The sequence below is a fragment of the Drosophila hydei genome, unplaced genomic scaffold (assembly GCF_003285905.1).
Source record: "Drosophila hydei strain 15085-1641.00,03,60 unplaced genomic scaffold, DhydRS2 tig00000361-arrow-arrow-pilon, whole genome shotgun sequence".
In the NCBI taxonomy this organism is placed as follows: domain Eukaryota; kingdom Metazoa; phylum Arthropoda; class Insecta; order Diptera; family Drosophilidae; genus Drosophila; species Drosophila hydei.
Genome location: NW_022045717.1, coordinates 644811 through 659474, shown reverse-complemented (window position 1 = coordinate 659474; position 14664 = coordinate 644811). Strand labels below are relative to the sequence as shown.

The 14664-nt window shown below is 42.3% G+C and overlaps 1 protein-coding gene across 1 annotated transcript in view; it reads left to right on the top strand.

Annotated features, from left to right (window-relative positions):
- The window catches only part of LOC111604023 (pneumococcal serine-rich repeat protein), a 30795-nt gene that overhangs the window by 9714 nt on the left and 6417 nt on the right, over positions 1-14664 (top strand). The window contains exons 3-15 of the mRNA XM_030224123.1: positions 4918-4962; positions 8145-8280; positions 8380-8583; positions 9921-10028; positions 10095-10235; positions 10302-10454; positions 10514-10644; positions 10727-10810; positions 11390-11543; positions 11609-12009; positions 12080-12424; positions 12481-12700; positions 14443-14568. Of these exons, the coding sequence (XP_030079983.1) occupies positions 4918-4962; positions 8145-8280; positions 8380-8583; positions 9921-10028; positions 10095-10235; positions 10302-10454; positions 10514-10644; positions 10727-10810; positions 11390-11543; positions 11609-12009; positions 12080-12424; positions 12481-12700; positions 14443-14568 (2248 nt within the window). The remainder of the gene's footprint in view (positions 1-4917; positions 4963-8144; positions 8281-8379; positions 8584-9920; positions 10029-10094; positions 10236-10301; positions 10455-10513; positions 10645-10726; positions 10811-11389; positions 11544-11608; positions 12010-12079; positions 12425-12480; positions 12701-14442; positions 14569-14664) is intronic.

Below are 14664 nucleotides of genomic sequence, written 5' to 3'. Positions count from 1 at the left end.
ATACATATATATTTATATTTATATATGTGTGTGTATGTGTTACAGATATATAAACTCTTCTGTATTCTCACACATAATTATATTATAACTTTGACGGTGTCTAATATAAATTGTTGTATTAATCGTGTGCCATACAATGCTCCTCTCTCTCTCTCTCACTCTCTTTGTGTCTCTTTTGCTCTGTGTGTTAAGCTCTCATTCTTCTACTCCTCTCTTTAACATACTCATATAACACTCGCTCGCTCGCTCGCTCACTTATAAGCTAGCTCGGCCGCTCTCTTTATCATTAAGGTATGGCTATGCTTTAGTGTATGTGTTATGGCTACACCGGGTGATGTAGGTATATTCTCTTATACTAGGCATATCACTCTTATACTACTCTAATACAAAGTTCACTCAACTTGTCCCTCTTCTGTTTCCTAATTTCTGCCCTCTTTACAGCTTTTACTATACTTTAAGTTTTAAGAAATGGGTCCAGTCTACGATCTGCGAGTCTTCCAGGCTCTGGGAGATCCAGCTTAAAATATATGTGTTAAATATTCTTGGCTTACTCTTATGTGGGATTTAATCGCTCTCTCTCTCTCTCGCTCGGCTCAAGTTGTTTGTACAGCAGCGAGAGTTTTCGTTCTTGACAATTGATTTATTCTGGAACACACTCATTATGCGGCTGTTAAGGCCAGGCACAGGGTGTCTTTGCATATGATCAATACAGGGTGCATACGCAAACTTCAACTATTATTATCTCTATCTCTCTCTTTCTCTCTCGTTCTGTGTTCGCTTCTCTCTTTGTCTAATTTGTAAGCAAATGCAACCCTGTGTGCGGCTACAGGGTGTTTGCACAGGGTGCTCGCCAGCATTGTTTACATGTAGCTGTCGCTGGCTTCATTGCGACTGCTTATTCCCACTTGCCGCGCATATTACGTCTTATTCACTTGGGCTTTGTGCTAGTTTTTGGCAAAAAGTTTATCAAGCTGAGGGCAAAGTGCAACACACACACACACATAGACACACAACTTTGACCAAAAGAAGAATAAAAAAATCTGAGCAAACAGCAAAAGTTAAAGTGGCTTTTGAGTGTATGTGAATAGACAGAGAAAAGGGGAGCGAGGAGTGGAGGGAGGGGGAGCGCGGGAGAATCAATATGTTTAAGCTGCCTGCTGCACTGTAGGCGAACTTTTGACACAAATACACACCCAGACACACGCTCGCCGTTAGCTGCGCCTATGCATATGCTGCAATACTCTAGCATTGTGCATGCCAAATGAGAAATTGCCTTCTGAATGACAACTTACAAAGAATTTGAATTTAGAAAATTGCAAATTTATGTAGAAACTACCAACCCCCAATCCGCAACCCGCAACACACATACACACACACACATGCACAGCTTAACTGTGAAACTGTCAAATGACCCAGATATGTATATGCAGCATATTCTCCGCCTCCGACTGTCCTGCTATGAACTTTGCCTCCTGCCAAAAGAGCTGTGGGGCCGCATGCATATGCATGGCCTGGTCTCACGCTCTCGATGTTGCTCTCTCACTCGCTCTCTGTATCTCTTCGTCACGCCGTGGCTTGTGCTATGCATTTTCAAGTGTCTTTAGACAGTCACAATCGAAATTCAGTGTTCGATCTGATTGCCGCAGTGCGATTGTGCTTTAATTCAGTGCCACTTCAGCTGCCACTTATACACGCACACACACACACACAGAGGCAGCGCTGGCAGCCATTTGACATTTGTTGCATAGGCGTCATTTGTGTCAAGTGACAAGAGCAGAGACACTGTTCATAGAAGTCATGTTCGATCAGTTGCCGATTGGCGCCATCTATTGGCTGTCCGCTGCAGCCAACTCTTATATTTGCATGATAAACTGGCATAAATTAACTCTCAACAGGTGGCGCCACCTGTTTGAATAGCTCTAATATGTGTAAAAACTTCTTTAATTTGTTTATCAAAGGTCATTCAAAGCAAGAGCAAGACCTTTTCACGAAATACGCTTTCAACACGAGCTCGAGCAGCTGTGAAATGAGCAGCCAAGCTGGAAGTAAATGAATATCACAAAAACAAAAGCAAAAAGAAAGGTTAAAATCCTAGTTGAAAGCAAAGTAAAAGCCATGCAATAAGCAGGCTAAGGTCTCCAGCGAGGCGCGTTGCAATTTCTTAACTAGTAAATCACAAAATAAGTTAGAGCCACAGAAAACTTAAAAGAGCTGCGCACGAAGCAAACTAATATGCAAAGAAAAGTTGCGGAAACGGGGGCGACAAAGCCAGGCGAAGCCAAGCGTGATGCCAAGCCCGAAACAAAGATTTTCGCGTTGTGTTTTCCTTCCAGCTTTTTTTTTCAGTTCATTCCATTTTTTTTTCAGTTCTCAACTAAGCAAATCAAACAAGTAAGCGTGCTCTAGCCGAGTCGCCATTCCAATTATTCTACTCTTCGCATTTCTAGCCCACCAAATTTTATGAAAACAAACGATTTTCGCCGTATGAATTCATCCATCTCATTTAGCATGGATCTAAATTTCATCATAAATTTCAATTGAGACTTCAGAATAATTTTCTTTAAGATGTGAATCTTTGAAAAAGTTCAACAATAAATTGTAAAAAGTTTAAGCTGTAAGCTAGGGTTACTTAATCATTTAGCATAAAAACTAAAGTTAAAAAATCATAATTTATAGAAATTCATAATAAGTCTGAAAGCTGTGAGTGTTTTATGCCCTGATTGAATTGAGTTGTAGAAAGGCTTGCTGAATATGTATGTCAGGGGCAGAAGTGGGCGTGGCAGACAGCATAAATTGAGCGATCAAGTCATGTCCGTCTGTTAGTCTATATGTTCGATTTCTGTATCACACGCACTCTATCTCTATTTATCGATAATAATCGATCTACTGTTTAGACTTAGCAGCTCTGTGCAGGGGTCAGAGTATCTGCTGGTCAGGCACTGCCGACTGAAGCACTCCTAAGTAAGTTTTCCTAGCGATTTGTGATCGCCAGCATTATGTATTCGGCGTTCTGCACTCGAACATGTTTCACACTTTTAATATTCGCTGGACACACTTGAAGTCACTTCATTTGGGAGGCTCTTTAAGGCAGCGGAAATTGAATTCAACTGAGACAACAAACAGCAAACGTGGTGCTCATTTGTCTGGCTGTTGTTCGCTGGATGCCTGGGCCAATTAATATAGGCACGGCTGGCTACAATGGCGGCCGGAATGACTGTCCAGTTGGATGCTAGCAGGGTCAAGTGGCCAAAATGGAAAGAAAACGAAGCAAACGCAGCAAACGCCGCGGCACGCAGAGCGTGCTTCAACATATTCGTTGGCCAAATTTGCTTTTTGGCCATGTCATGCCGTGACAGTGGCAAAGTGGCTGCCAATGGCCAATGGCCAATGGCGAATGGCCAGCCGGTCACATGTGGTGCAATCCGCTGGGAGAGGCCTGTGTAGTGCCGAAAGCGTTAATTGAAATCGGCTGGAGCTGAGGCAACAGGCAAACCAAACAAACAGCTAACAGTCAAAGCCGACATCAGGCAGCCATTAAGCAATTTGTATGTGTGTGTGTGTGCCCTGATGATTTGTGGTGCAATAAAACGTGGCATTTAATAGGTGGAGCAGCCACAAAGCTTAAAACTTTAGCCTCGGCATTAGCTTTTTGTGTGCAGGGCCCGGCAAAAACTAACAAGCTCCATTTCAATTTATTATAAATCGAAAGTCCAGCTCCGTGTGTGTGTGTGTGTGTGCGTGTGCATGTGTGTGTGGGTATGCGTAATCTTATCGTACAGCAAGCCTTTTTTACGCTTGATGGCACGCAGCCCGCATGTGGGCCAGAAGCAAAAAGTAAAAGACCAAAATAAGAACAGGCCAAAAGCCAAGTCAACGAGCTGACCGTTAAATGAATTGCCTGCCTGCCTGTGCACTCCCCTCTGCCTAACTCCCTATCTAGCTGAGGCTCTGCTGGCTATAACAATAGTGAAAGCAAATGCGTGAAAATGCTCCCAAGAGTCATGTTGCAATAAAACGAACGAAAAGTCAACAAAGGAAACGAAACGAAATTCCTTTGTGCACCGCACTCTGAGTACCCTGAATACAGCTCGATTAAGCCATTCTTGTTTCATTAATTAAAACATCGAGTTGAACGCCAGAAATGCTTCATTATAATTTCTGGCCCAAGCCTGACCTTAGCATAGAATATATATCTTATATATAGCTGCTAGCATATCTGCCTCATGTTAGATAAGCGGTCGGAGCGACTGCATGAATCTAGCCACTCGACTTGATGGCTGACAGCTACTCTACTTTATGTGAATAGTAAAAATAATGGCTAAGTTGTGCCTAAAAAAGCAAAAGTTAACTCTTTTGTGTGGGCCAACGAGCTTAAATTTCTGGTTAATGAAAGTCATAGGAAGGAAACGTGAAAGGAAAATGGTTTTAAAAATTTATATTTTTGCGATGCGTTCATCTCGGAAATGTTCAGCTTGCCTGAAATCTATCTAGCATAGTTCAGTGTTGCAAAACGCCGGTTAAATTTGTGTCGCCTGCGCAACTGTTAATGTGGCAATAAACAGATTTCGCTCTTTCGCGTTCTGTGCCTGTAAGTCGAAAGCACTTTGCAGTGTTGTAAAAGGTCACAAGTGCTTGCGCTCTTGACCTCTGACAAAAGCTGTCTGCAATCGAATGAATTCTATCTTTTAGCTGTCCAAAACTATCTCTCTCTACTCTCTCTCTGTCTCTCTCTGTCTCTATCTCTGTCTCTCTATCATCATTCTACATATAACATACAACTTATTCTTTACGTCTTTTAACAACAATCGATCAATCAATTAAACAATCAAAAACCAATAACAACAATCGAAATGTTTTGCACAAAACAACAAATATTGAAATGAAACAAAAAACCAAAAAATTTCGCAACTCGTTTAGGAAATCGCGTATCGGAGATGGAGCTTCAGATCCAGATTCCGATTGGTAAGTCTTTTGCGTTTGTTACCAACTTTTGGTTAACTCTCACGCTCTGCACAACAACTACAACAAGAACAACTAGAAAATACACACACACACACACACACACACGCATACACGCACACACATAGCGATACAAATTTAGCTACGCTTTTTGATTATGTTGCAAAAATTGATTTTGGATAGTGATAATAATATTATATTTGATAGTATTGATATTGCGAATGACGATAATTGATCGTGATTGATGATGACTGAGATGCATCTAATTGGCATGCGAAGCGCTTCATTTTTCAATTGCGTTTGGGCCACAGCAAGGCAAACGAAAACAGTTTAAACAAACACTCGCCACACTCTACTCGACTTTTATCTGCTTTTTTCTTTCGTTTTTCTTTCTTTTCTTGGTGGGCTAAGCAGCGAGCCGAACCCAAATCACAATCACCCACACCCACACACCCACACACCCACAGATCCACACACCCACACGCACACTCTCACACACTTTTGGTAATCCAATAGTTCACAAATAAACGAGTAGTTGCCATTTGCCAAATGCTTCTTAATGCAACCACCCAAGAATTTGGCAGCACTCTCACACACATACACACACACACACACACACAGCGACACGTGTATAAAGAACATGCCACGCCTAGCTCTTGTTTTTCTTTCTTTCCTTTTTTTGTTTGGTTTGGTTTCTCTTACTCTTAGCTAGCCGCATTGCAAGCTGCTTTCTGCTTATGATCCACATGACGTATGCGTAATATTAGGTAGCATCGAAAATACTAAAAATAAAATACTAAGAAAACGCTGTAAATAGCACCGAATCTAAAATAATAATAAAAAAACCAAAAATAATGCAAATAATTTTGCTAAGTAAAACCAATAAAAATTTTGTAGTTTGACCTTTAAATTGTATATACGAAAAATACAGAAAAAATAATAAAATAAAAAAAATACTAAATTTATGTGTGTGCGTGTGTGTGTGCAAATGCTAAAAAAATTGCTTTGTCTGTGTGCGAGCTAATTTGGTGTCTCACAAAAAATAAGAGAAATATATATAACAGAAGCAGAATCATTTGTACATAAATAAGCATTATAAAATACCAAATAAAATACCACACCATATATATTCCAAAATACTTGTATATTAAAACACATACCGTTTGTATATAATGCCGTTACTCAGCCTCATAGCCAGGCAGCTTCTACATAGACCTATCCTGGCCACAAGCGATTCGAGCAAAATGAACAAAAAAAACTGAATCCCAACAACAAGAACAACATTAACCAGAAATACTTGAAATGCCTATCCAATTCCGATACCAATTCCGATACCAATTCCGATTCCGATTCCGATGCCGATTCCAGCTTCCCAAAAGTATTCCAAATGCCAGCACCGCATTCCCAGCAGCATTCCAATTGCACTCGTAGTCGTGTAGTAGCCGCACTCGAATGCCCTGTAGCCAGTTCTAGAGTGTTTACCACCTATCGAGTTGTCCGATGCTTGAGATGCTTAAAGCTATTGATTCATTGTGCCACTCATGCCCCAGTCTCCAGTTTGAGTCAATCAACGCTCTAGTCTAAGACTCACGGCTCAAACAAAGTTATCAACGAACGAACTGGTTACAGCGTATTTGCTAGTCGTTCATGCTCGACTATTGCACTCATTGCTCTTACACTGATTTCCTTTCAGTTTTCCATTTATTCTGTGCACTTACAATATTATTATTTGTTTTAGTTGTTTGACAGAGCTTTTAGCATTTGCTGCTGGCTTCAAAAAAATTATTTTTTGTCTGCTTTGTTCCGAAAAATCCTCAAAAAAGAAAAGAGAAAAACGCCCAAGCCCCAATTTCAGAGTTTATGGAAATTGTTTTCTATGCCCAAAAAAAACCTGAAATGAAATGAAATGAAACTCAAATTGAAGCTACGAAATTGGCAAAATTGCAGTTGTAACCGAACCAGAGCGAAGCGAACTTGGGTCTGTTTCCTTTGGCCAACTGTTGTGGAATTTGAATTTAATTTTCCGCCCACTTGTTTTTCATTTTCCTCTTTTAGACACACTCATTTCTCAATTGTTTCCACTGCATGTTTATCAAGCTTGCCCCGTAAACGCTTGCAGCTTGCACAACTATCTATCCATCCATCCATCTGTGTCTATACGTAAATAGAAACTGTGCTTACATCTCTAATATACTAATACTACTACTACTACTCCTAGTACTACTCCTACTATTACTACTGAAGCAGCAGATGAACATAAAAATAAATACTTTGCCATTTTTGCATGCCTGATTGCCGTTAGAGCGTTAAAACGTAGCTGGGAGACGCCGAGGAAGCCGGACGGAGACGGAGACGCAACTGTACACGGTTGGCTGGCTGGTTGGCAGTCTTGTCAGGACTTCCTTTCTTGCCCTGCACAGCCATCCCTTAACTTCCTGAACCCAGCCTTGCTTCCCAGCCGCCTTCCTAACTGCCCAGTCAGCTGTCAGTTGTCTCCGTCAGGACGTCTCCTGCCCAGAACCCAACCATAACACCAGCACCTGACCACTCTACATCTGTTTTAGTGCGTGCTTTTCTATATGTGTGTGTCTGTAACCGTTAACCGTTTACCGTTTACCGTTTACCGTTGCCCGTTGCCCGTTAGATGGTAGCGTTGCCATATCGTTGCGTGCCATGTTTTGAGTGCGTTTACCTTACGTTACGATACGTTACGTTGCGTTACGTTTAATGAATGTTTATTGCTCCTACCACGCATAGCGTAAGTGTGTTTCGTGTTGCGTAAGTTACGACCTAATTGCAAAAAGATAACAAAATAGTGCACCTCACTCGTAGAGCTCCAATGTGTATGTAGCCCTAGCAAAAACCAAACCTAGTCAAACGTAAATCGCACGCTTTGCATTGACCGGCTCTGTTGCATTTGACTTCTCTACTCTATACCTGTCTTACTTTCTTACTCTCTGGTTAATTTTCTTTTTCACTCTACCGATCTGTCTCGATCTGCCCGATCTGTAATCTAAGCCGTTCCTGTTTCCTGTATTCTGTTTCCCATTCCCGTAGTTGCTTGATATTTTGAGTTTGGAACCAGCTGTAGCAATTAGTTGTAGTTTAGTTAGAGCAGAGTTGTTCGATTTGTAGAAGACTTGTGATCCTTGAACGTGTGTCTTTTGTGGCATATCCTCGTACAGGACACGCTCAAATCAGCGCTGGATGAAACTCCGCACCACCGTACAAATCTCATCGGCCATACAGAAGAAACCACCGCTCAAGCGCGAAGACTCATTCCTGAAGCGTTTCTCAACTAGACAGATACCCGAAACACAGGTGAGCTACGTGAGCGTGTCACACTGACGTCTTCGAGTGGCAGTGGAGTGAACTGTTCACGTGCCGGAAAGATTCATACTCCATAATTTGCACTTACAGGAAACTGTTGAAGACACGGGTTCAGAAAGTGCCTCTGGTGACGTCGACAAAACGGTTAAGCGTCGGCGACGCTATCTGCAGAAACGACGCTCCGTTGTTAATCCAGATGAAAATTTTTACTTCTATTGGTTAATGATGTTAACTATATGTGTTCTCTATAATCTATGGACCCTAATTGTGAGGCAGAGCTTTCCTGAACTGCAGGTAAGTCAGTCAATGTTACGCGACCAGGCCATTAATGTCAAACCTTTTGTGCTGGTTGTCCTTCCTTCAGTTTTTCTAATGTCGTTGCCTCTTTAGCTGTCCGCCCCGCCACCTCTCCTGCCTCTCCATTGAGGAAAGAGAACACCTTTTGTCATAATGCTTCAACTTTTGTAAGATGAGTTGACTTGCTGCTTAATAATAATGCCCAACGGCCATAAAATTTCCTCAAACAATGAAGTTTATTAGGTATTTCAGTAAAAGACGAGAAAAGGCAACTCCCACGAGTCCTTGAATTGTTGCTGGGGTCCTTTTAAAAGTGGGCTTAATAACTTAACTAGCTGAAGGCAAGGTAATACTGCGACGGAAAAAACTGGCCAGAGCCAGAGCCAGAGCCAGAGCACGGCAAGAGGGATGCTGATTAGTCTTTAGGTCTGCCCAAAAGTAAAGCTTTCCAGGACTTTTATAACTCATTCAGTCAACGCTTGAGCTGGCCTTCTGTGCCGTTTGCTCTACTTAAAGCAAATGTATTACACTCCCTATTGAAGGTCGATGGACTGGATGATATCTATGGCCAGGAAAAACTATCATACGGAAGTCTGGAAAGCTTATAATAATTTCTTTCTAATGAGTTTATTTATCTACTTATCCAGTTCAGTTTAAGTCTGATTGGCCAAAACTGATAAAGGTCTGACGGTAAACGGCTGATTGGGCTTATCAATGGAAGTCCTATGTGATTTCGTTTATATTTTGTATTCATTATAGGGTATTTGCAGCCTGTCATGACAAGCGCTTAGCTTGGCATATTTTCTTATTTCCTTAATTTTTTATTTTATTTTGCCAGCGTTTCGTAATGACTCAATTAAAAGACACGCAGGCAGCTCAAGAGGTCTGTCGGTGGCTTCTTTGGTTAGTTAGTGGGCTCTGTTTTTTTTTTTTTTTTTTTTTTTTTTTTTTTTTTTTGGGGACCTGTGCAAATGTTTGTTCACGGCCCAGTTGGCTGGTGCTTGTCATCAGATTAAAGTCAGCTAAGGGTTGCCAAAACAATGTGGAGAACACACACCTATTTGAAGGTCCGTTTTTTTTTTATTTATTTTTTTATGGAGGCGTCGCTGTTGACCTTTGGGCCGTGTAATGTGTTGTTGCGATGGGGTCTCTCTTTATTTTTGTCAGCTTGCCATTTGTGGAGGTGACTCTCGTGCATTTGCAATTGTGGAAATGCATTGCTGAAATAACCGATTGTCCTTGGCCCCAGTTGTTCTAACTAATTGCAAAAATCTCAACTAATTTGTACCGAAATGTATTTTTAAATTTGGCTCTCGCAACTTTTTGGCTGACAGCAATCTGTGCCTACCTTCTGGCTCATCTGCGATTCAATGACAGATGTTGTATTTATCTTAGATATAATAGTTCAATTACGTACGGGCTATCTGGAGCAGGGCCTAATGGTGAGTGCCGAGCGTAATAATATAGCCATTAACCGACTAACGTATATAATATGCTGCCTCCTCCAGGTATATGATGACAGGAAGCTGGCCTGCCACTATGTGCACTCGCGTGAGTTCATCTTCGATATGATTGCGCTGATACCCTTGGATCTGCTACAGTTGAAGATGGGCACGCATCCGCTTTTGCGTTTTACGCGCTTTTTTAAAGTGAGCCACCAAACAGCGATAAGTAATCGAACATATATATATATATATACTGTTCTCTGCTTGCAGGTATATCGATCTGTGAGATTTTATTACATCGTAGAGAGTAGAACAGTTTGGCCAAATTTATGGCGCGTTGTTAATCTAATTCATATCCTGTTAATATTGGCCCATTGGTTCGGTTGTTTCTATTTTTTGCTCTCCGAGGCGGAGGGCTTTCAGGTAAGTCCCCAGCAAATCGAACTGTGCTTGCCGCGTTTATTAACCCGCATATATCCTAGGGCGATTGGGTGTATCCGTACAGGCCAGGCGACTATGCGACGCTGACGCGAAAGTACTTGGGCAGCCTGTACTGGTCCACCCTGACGCTAACCACAATCGGCGATCTGCCCACACCCGAGACGAATGCAGAGTGAGTATGAGACGTTTGATCGACGTTGAGGTTTCACCTAAATCCTTGATATCTTTTGGGCGGGCTTAACCTAAAAAAACAGACCGAACTTTTCGGTGGACGGCCCTCGATCAATACCAAGGCGTGGCATCAAATCACGACTGCTACAGTTTGGCTCTAGCTATGGGTATGCGTTCCTCACTCCAATAACAACTAAATCTAACTCAATATAATCCCTATCACATTAACTTGCTTATTGTTGGGGGCTGTCCACCAGTTCGTTCGTGTTCTGTGCTAGCAAACAAAAAATACGAAAATTCAAATGAAATCTGCTCTGACAACTCTTGCATACATCACGATCAAAGCCTTGTCTACTCTAAGAATATTTCCTTGATATATTCGTTATCAAAGTTTTCGAAAGCGTGCGACAGCCTTCAACAATTCCAAACACATTTTAACGCTCACAATTGCCGAAGCCAATTTCAATCAAATTATGCGAAAATAAATATATTGAAGATGTGCTTTCGAAAACTTTGATTGAGCTTTTCAATGCCATCACAGTCTATAGGTAGAGGAACAGAGAGAGAGAGAGAGAGAGAGTGAGTGAGAGAGAGAGAGTTTAGGTCTAAGCATGTTAGACCAAACATATTTTGATTTCCTTGATAAAGGACGTATCATCCTTCCTTTCGCTCTGCCTCTCTTGCTTCCTCTTCCGCCTCTTGATAAGCTACGTAATGCCTCATGCTTCCTCTTTTCGGCTCCACAGGTATATTTTTACGATCGTTAGTTATCTAATTGGCGTTTTTATCTTTGCGACTATTGTGGGCCAAGTGGGTAATGTGATAACGAATCGTAATGCCAATCGGCTAGAGTTCGAGCGTTTACTCGATGGGGCCAAGACCTATATGAGGCATCACAAGGTAAGTGTTGCGTGGGCGACGATCGATGCGGATCGCTTAACTTGCTGCTTTATGGAATTTTGCAGGTGCCCGGCGGCATGAAGAGGCGAGTGCTGAGGTGGTATGACTACAGCTGGTCGAGAGGCCGCATACAGGGTGGCGGTGATATAAATACGGCTTTGGGCCTGCTGCCCGACAAGCTGAAAACCGAATTGGCCTTACACGTTAACCTGAGCGTACTGAAAAAGGTGACCATATTCCAGGAGTGTCAGCCTGAGTTTCTGCACGATCTCGTGCTGAAAATGAAGGCGTATATCTTTACGCCGGGCGACTCGATCTGTCGCAAGGGAGAGGTCGCTCGCGAGATGTTCATCATAGCCGATGGCATCTTGGAGGTGCTCAGCGAAACGGGCAAGGTACTGACCACCATGAAGGCTGGCGATTTCTTCGGTGAGATCGGCATACTCAATCTGGATGGGCTGAACAAGTGAGTGATCCCCAGGAGTTCTCCTTGCTTCCCCTACCCTTTCTGTTACAATAACTCTCGTTGTCCATAGACGCACAGCGGATGTCCGCTCTGTGGGCTACTCGGAGCTGTTCTCGCTGTCACGCGAGGATGTGCTAGCCGCCATGAAGGACTATCCGGATGCGCAGGAGATCCTGCAGACGCTCGGGCGCAAGCGTCTCATGGAGGTGCGCTGTGTCAACAAGAAATATGCCAAGGCAAAAAGCGACAAGGAGGATGCGGCCTTTGCCGCGGCCCATCCGCATCATCCGCATGCGCATGCTCATCATCATCAGGTGCACCAGAGCGACAGCAGCGAGAACAGTGCCTCAAAGAAGATCGTGGACAAGCTGAAGCACGATGTCAAAGGCTTTCGCAATGTGCTCAAAAAGTCCAGGTAGGCCGCATATAAGAAATATTTATGAAATTCGTATTATCCAACATTTGATACAGAACTTCGCGCAAGAGCGACGAGTCGCTGGAAATGCAACCGCTGCATAATACCTCACCACGTGGCAGTAAGATCATGCTGAAGCGTATGTCACGCGTTCGCTCCGACGACAAGGACGCAGACAGCGCCGAGGCCAAAGACGAGCTGCACGACAAGACACCCAGTCCCATTGGGGCTGGGCTGCCGCTGCTGCAGCGACTGCGTCTGCTCAAAGAGAAACAAGTAAGTCGAAGCCCGATAGCATTCATAGTCAGTGCCATTTGTTCATGAACCACAGCCACCGTCACCACCACCGCCCAGTTCTATTTCTCTCACCAACTATTTTGATCGATTCACCATTCCAATTGGAATTCGTGCATACGCAAAACTAATCTGAACACATATCGCAAATATCGTATTTATCGTCTTGATATCATTCGCCTCATTCTATTACCTCACAAGCTTTTAATGGAGTTTATCCCAACACTCAAGCAAACAGTACAGTACAGTACAGTTAGAGCAAAACATATACGTATGGCCAGCAATACGCATACGCTAATCACGCTCCACAATTCCAATACACTCACAAAGCACTCTTATATTTACAAATACGCACAGCCGCACACTATTATACTTTCAAACGAACAAACGTTAGCAGTCTTATACTCGCGAACAGTTCTGACTCGTATACTCACAAGTATTTATACTCACCAATGCGAACAGTCGCATTCTCACAAGCACACGTACGCTCGAACACTCTTATACACTTATACCCGCTCGATGCGCACTCTCTTCTATTTTTGGAGTCGCATTGAGTGCTGCTTCCTCTTTTTATAGTTCCTTGTTCATTTTGTTTACCGTTCACTTGGCTTGAATTTGCTGAACGGTTATAGCTCCATATTGAATTGCTTTTAGTGCACCTTAAACATTTTTCTTAGCATTTAATATCTGATTGCCATTCAGTTGACAATATCTCGTTTGAAGCACGCTCTGCAAACGAGTTCAATTCATGAATGGCCCATGGATTTGAGTTGCAGTCAGAGTTCACGGTTGTTAATTAACAAGCAAATGTTCTTGAATGGTAACCAATATTGAGCTTTAAAATATATTTGTGGCTAGCAAGGTAAGGTCTGAGAGAAGCTAATGCTAGGTCAGCCAATATGTTATCGCCAGCAGCTTTTTATGATATTCTGTTAAAATAGAACGATCTATGTTGTAATCCATATATAATGTGTTGCTGTAAACCAAAACCAATTAGTGAATCAAAATTTGCTTGACAGCTGCCTTAAGGATATCCCTCAATTAGTTGCTTGCTTTAAAATATATTTTTTACAGGAATACTGACTTAAAGACACATGAAACTCAGAAATACACAACGCATAACTATAACTACAGTGTCAAAATTACCTTTCATAAATACACCACACTACAATGGACTATAATGGAGAAAAGTACTCTACATTATTCACCATACAGCACAGCTGGCCAAGCCGTGCCAAAACTAACCATTTCCATGCATATTCTGCCAACACACCACACATAACTTGCGCAAAACTCACCACACATGCCTTTCTATCGACATATTTCACCATTCCATGCCTAACAACATTTGACCATAACACACCACACATGATACAACACACCACAGTTGATTACACCTCACCGCATCTCGCATACGCAGTTGAAAAAAGAGTTAACAAAATTTGATTTGGCATTTGTTCGATTTTGATTTGGATCTTGATTTGATTTAGCTTATAATCCAATATGAAAATGAAATAAAAACAAACAAAAAAGATAAAGAAACCAATCAATCCAGCAAAATTCGTGTTGTATGTTATGTAATGAACCCCGGCTCTCCTAAATAGTAGTTTTTGTATGTGTCTTTATGTGTCTTGCACTAGGATCGCGAAGAGCGAGCTGTTAAGTCCACACCACCACAGAAATCTCCACCTCACTCACATGTAACGTGTACGTTATCGCCGCAGGAATCGATACAGGAAGAGCCCGAACGCGAGTTCAACGAAGGCTTTCCCCTGATCCAGCGATTGCAGCAGTTGAAAATTAAAAACGAGCCACAATCGAATGCCAGCAACGAGACCCAAGTCGTCATGGTAAACCACGAAAACACCTCTCTCTCTCTCTCTCTCTCTCTCTCTTTCTCTTTTTCTCTCTGAAAATCAAGCACCAAGACACAGCCTCCACTTGTC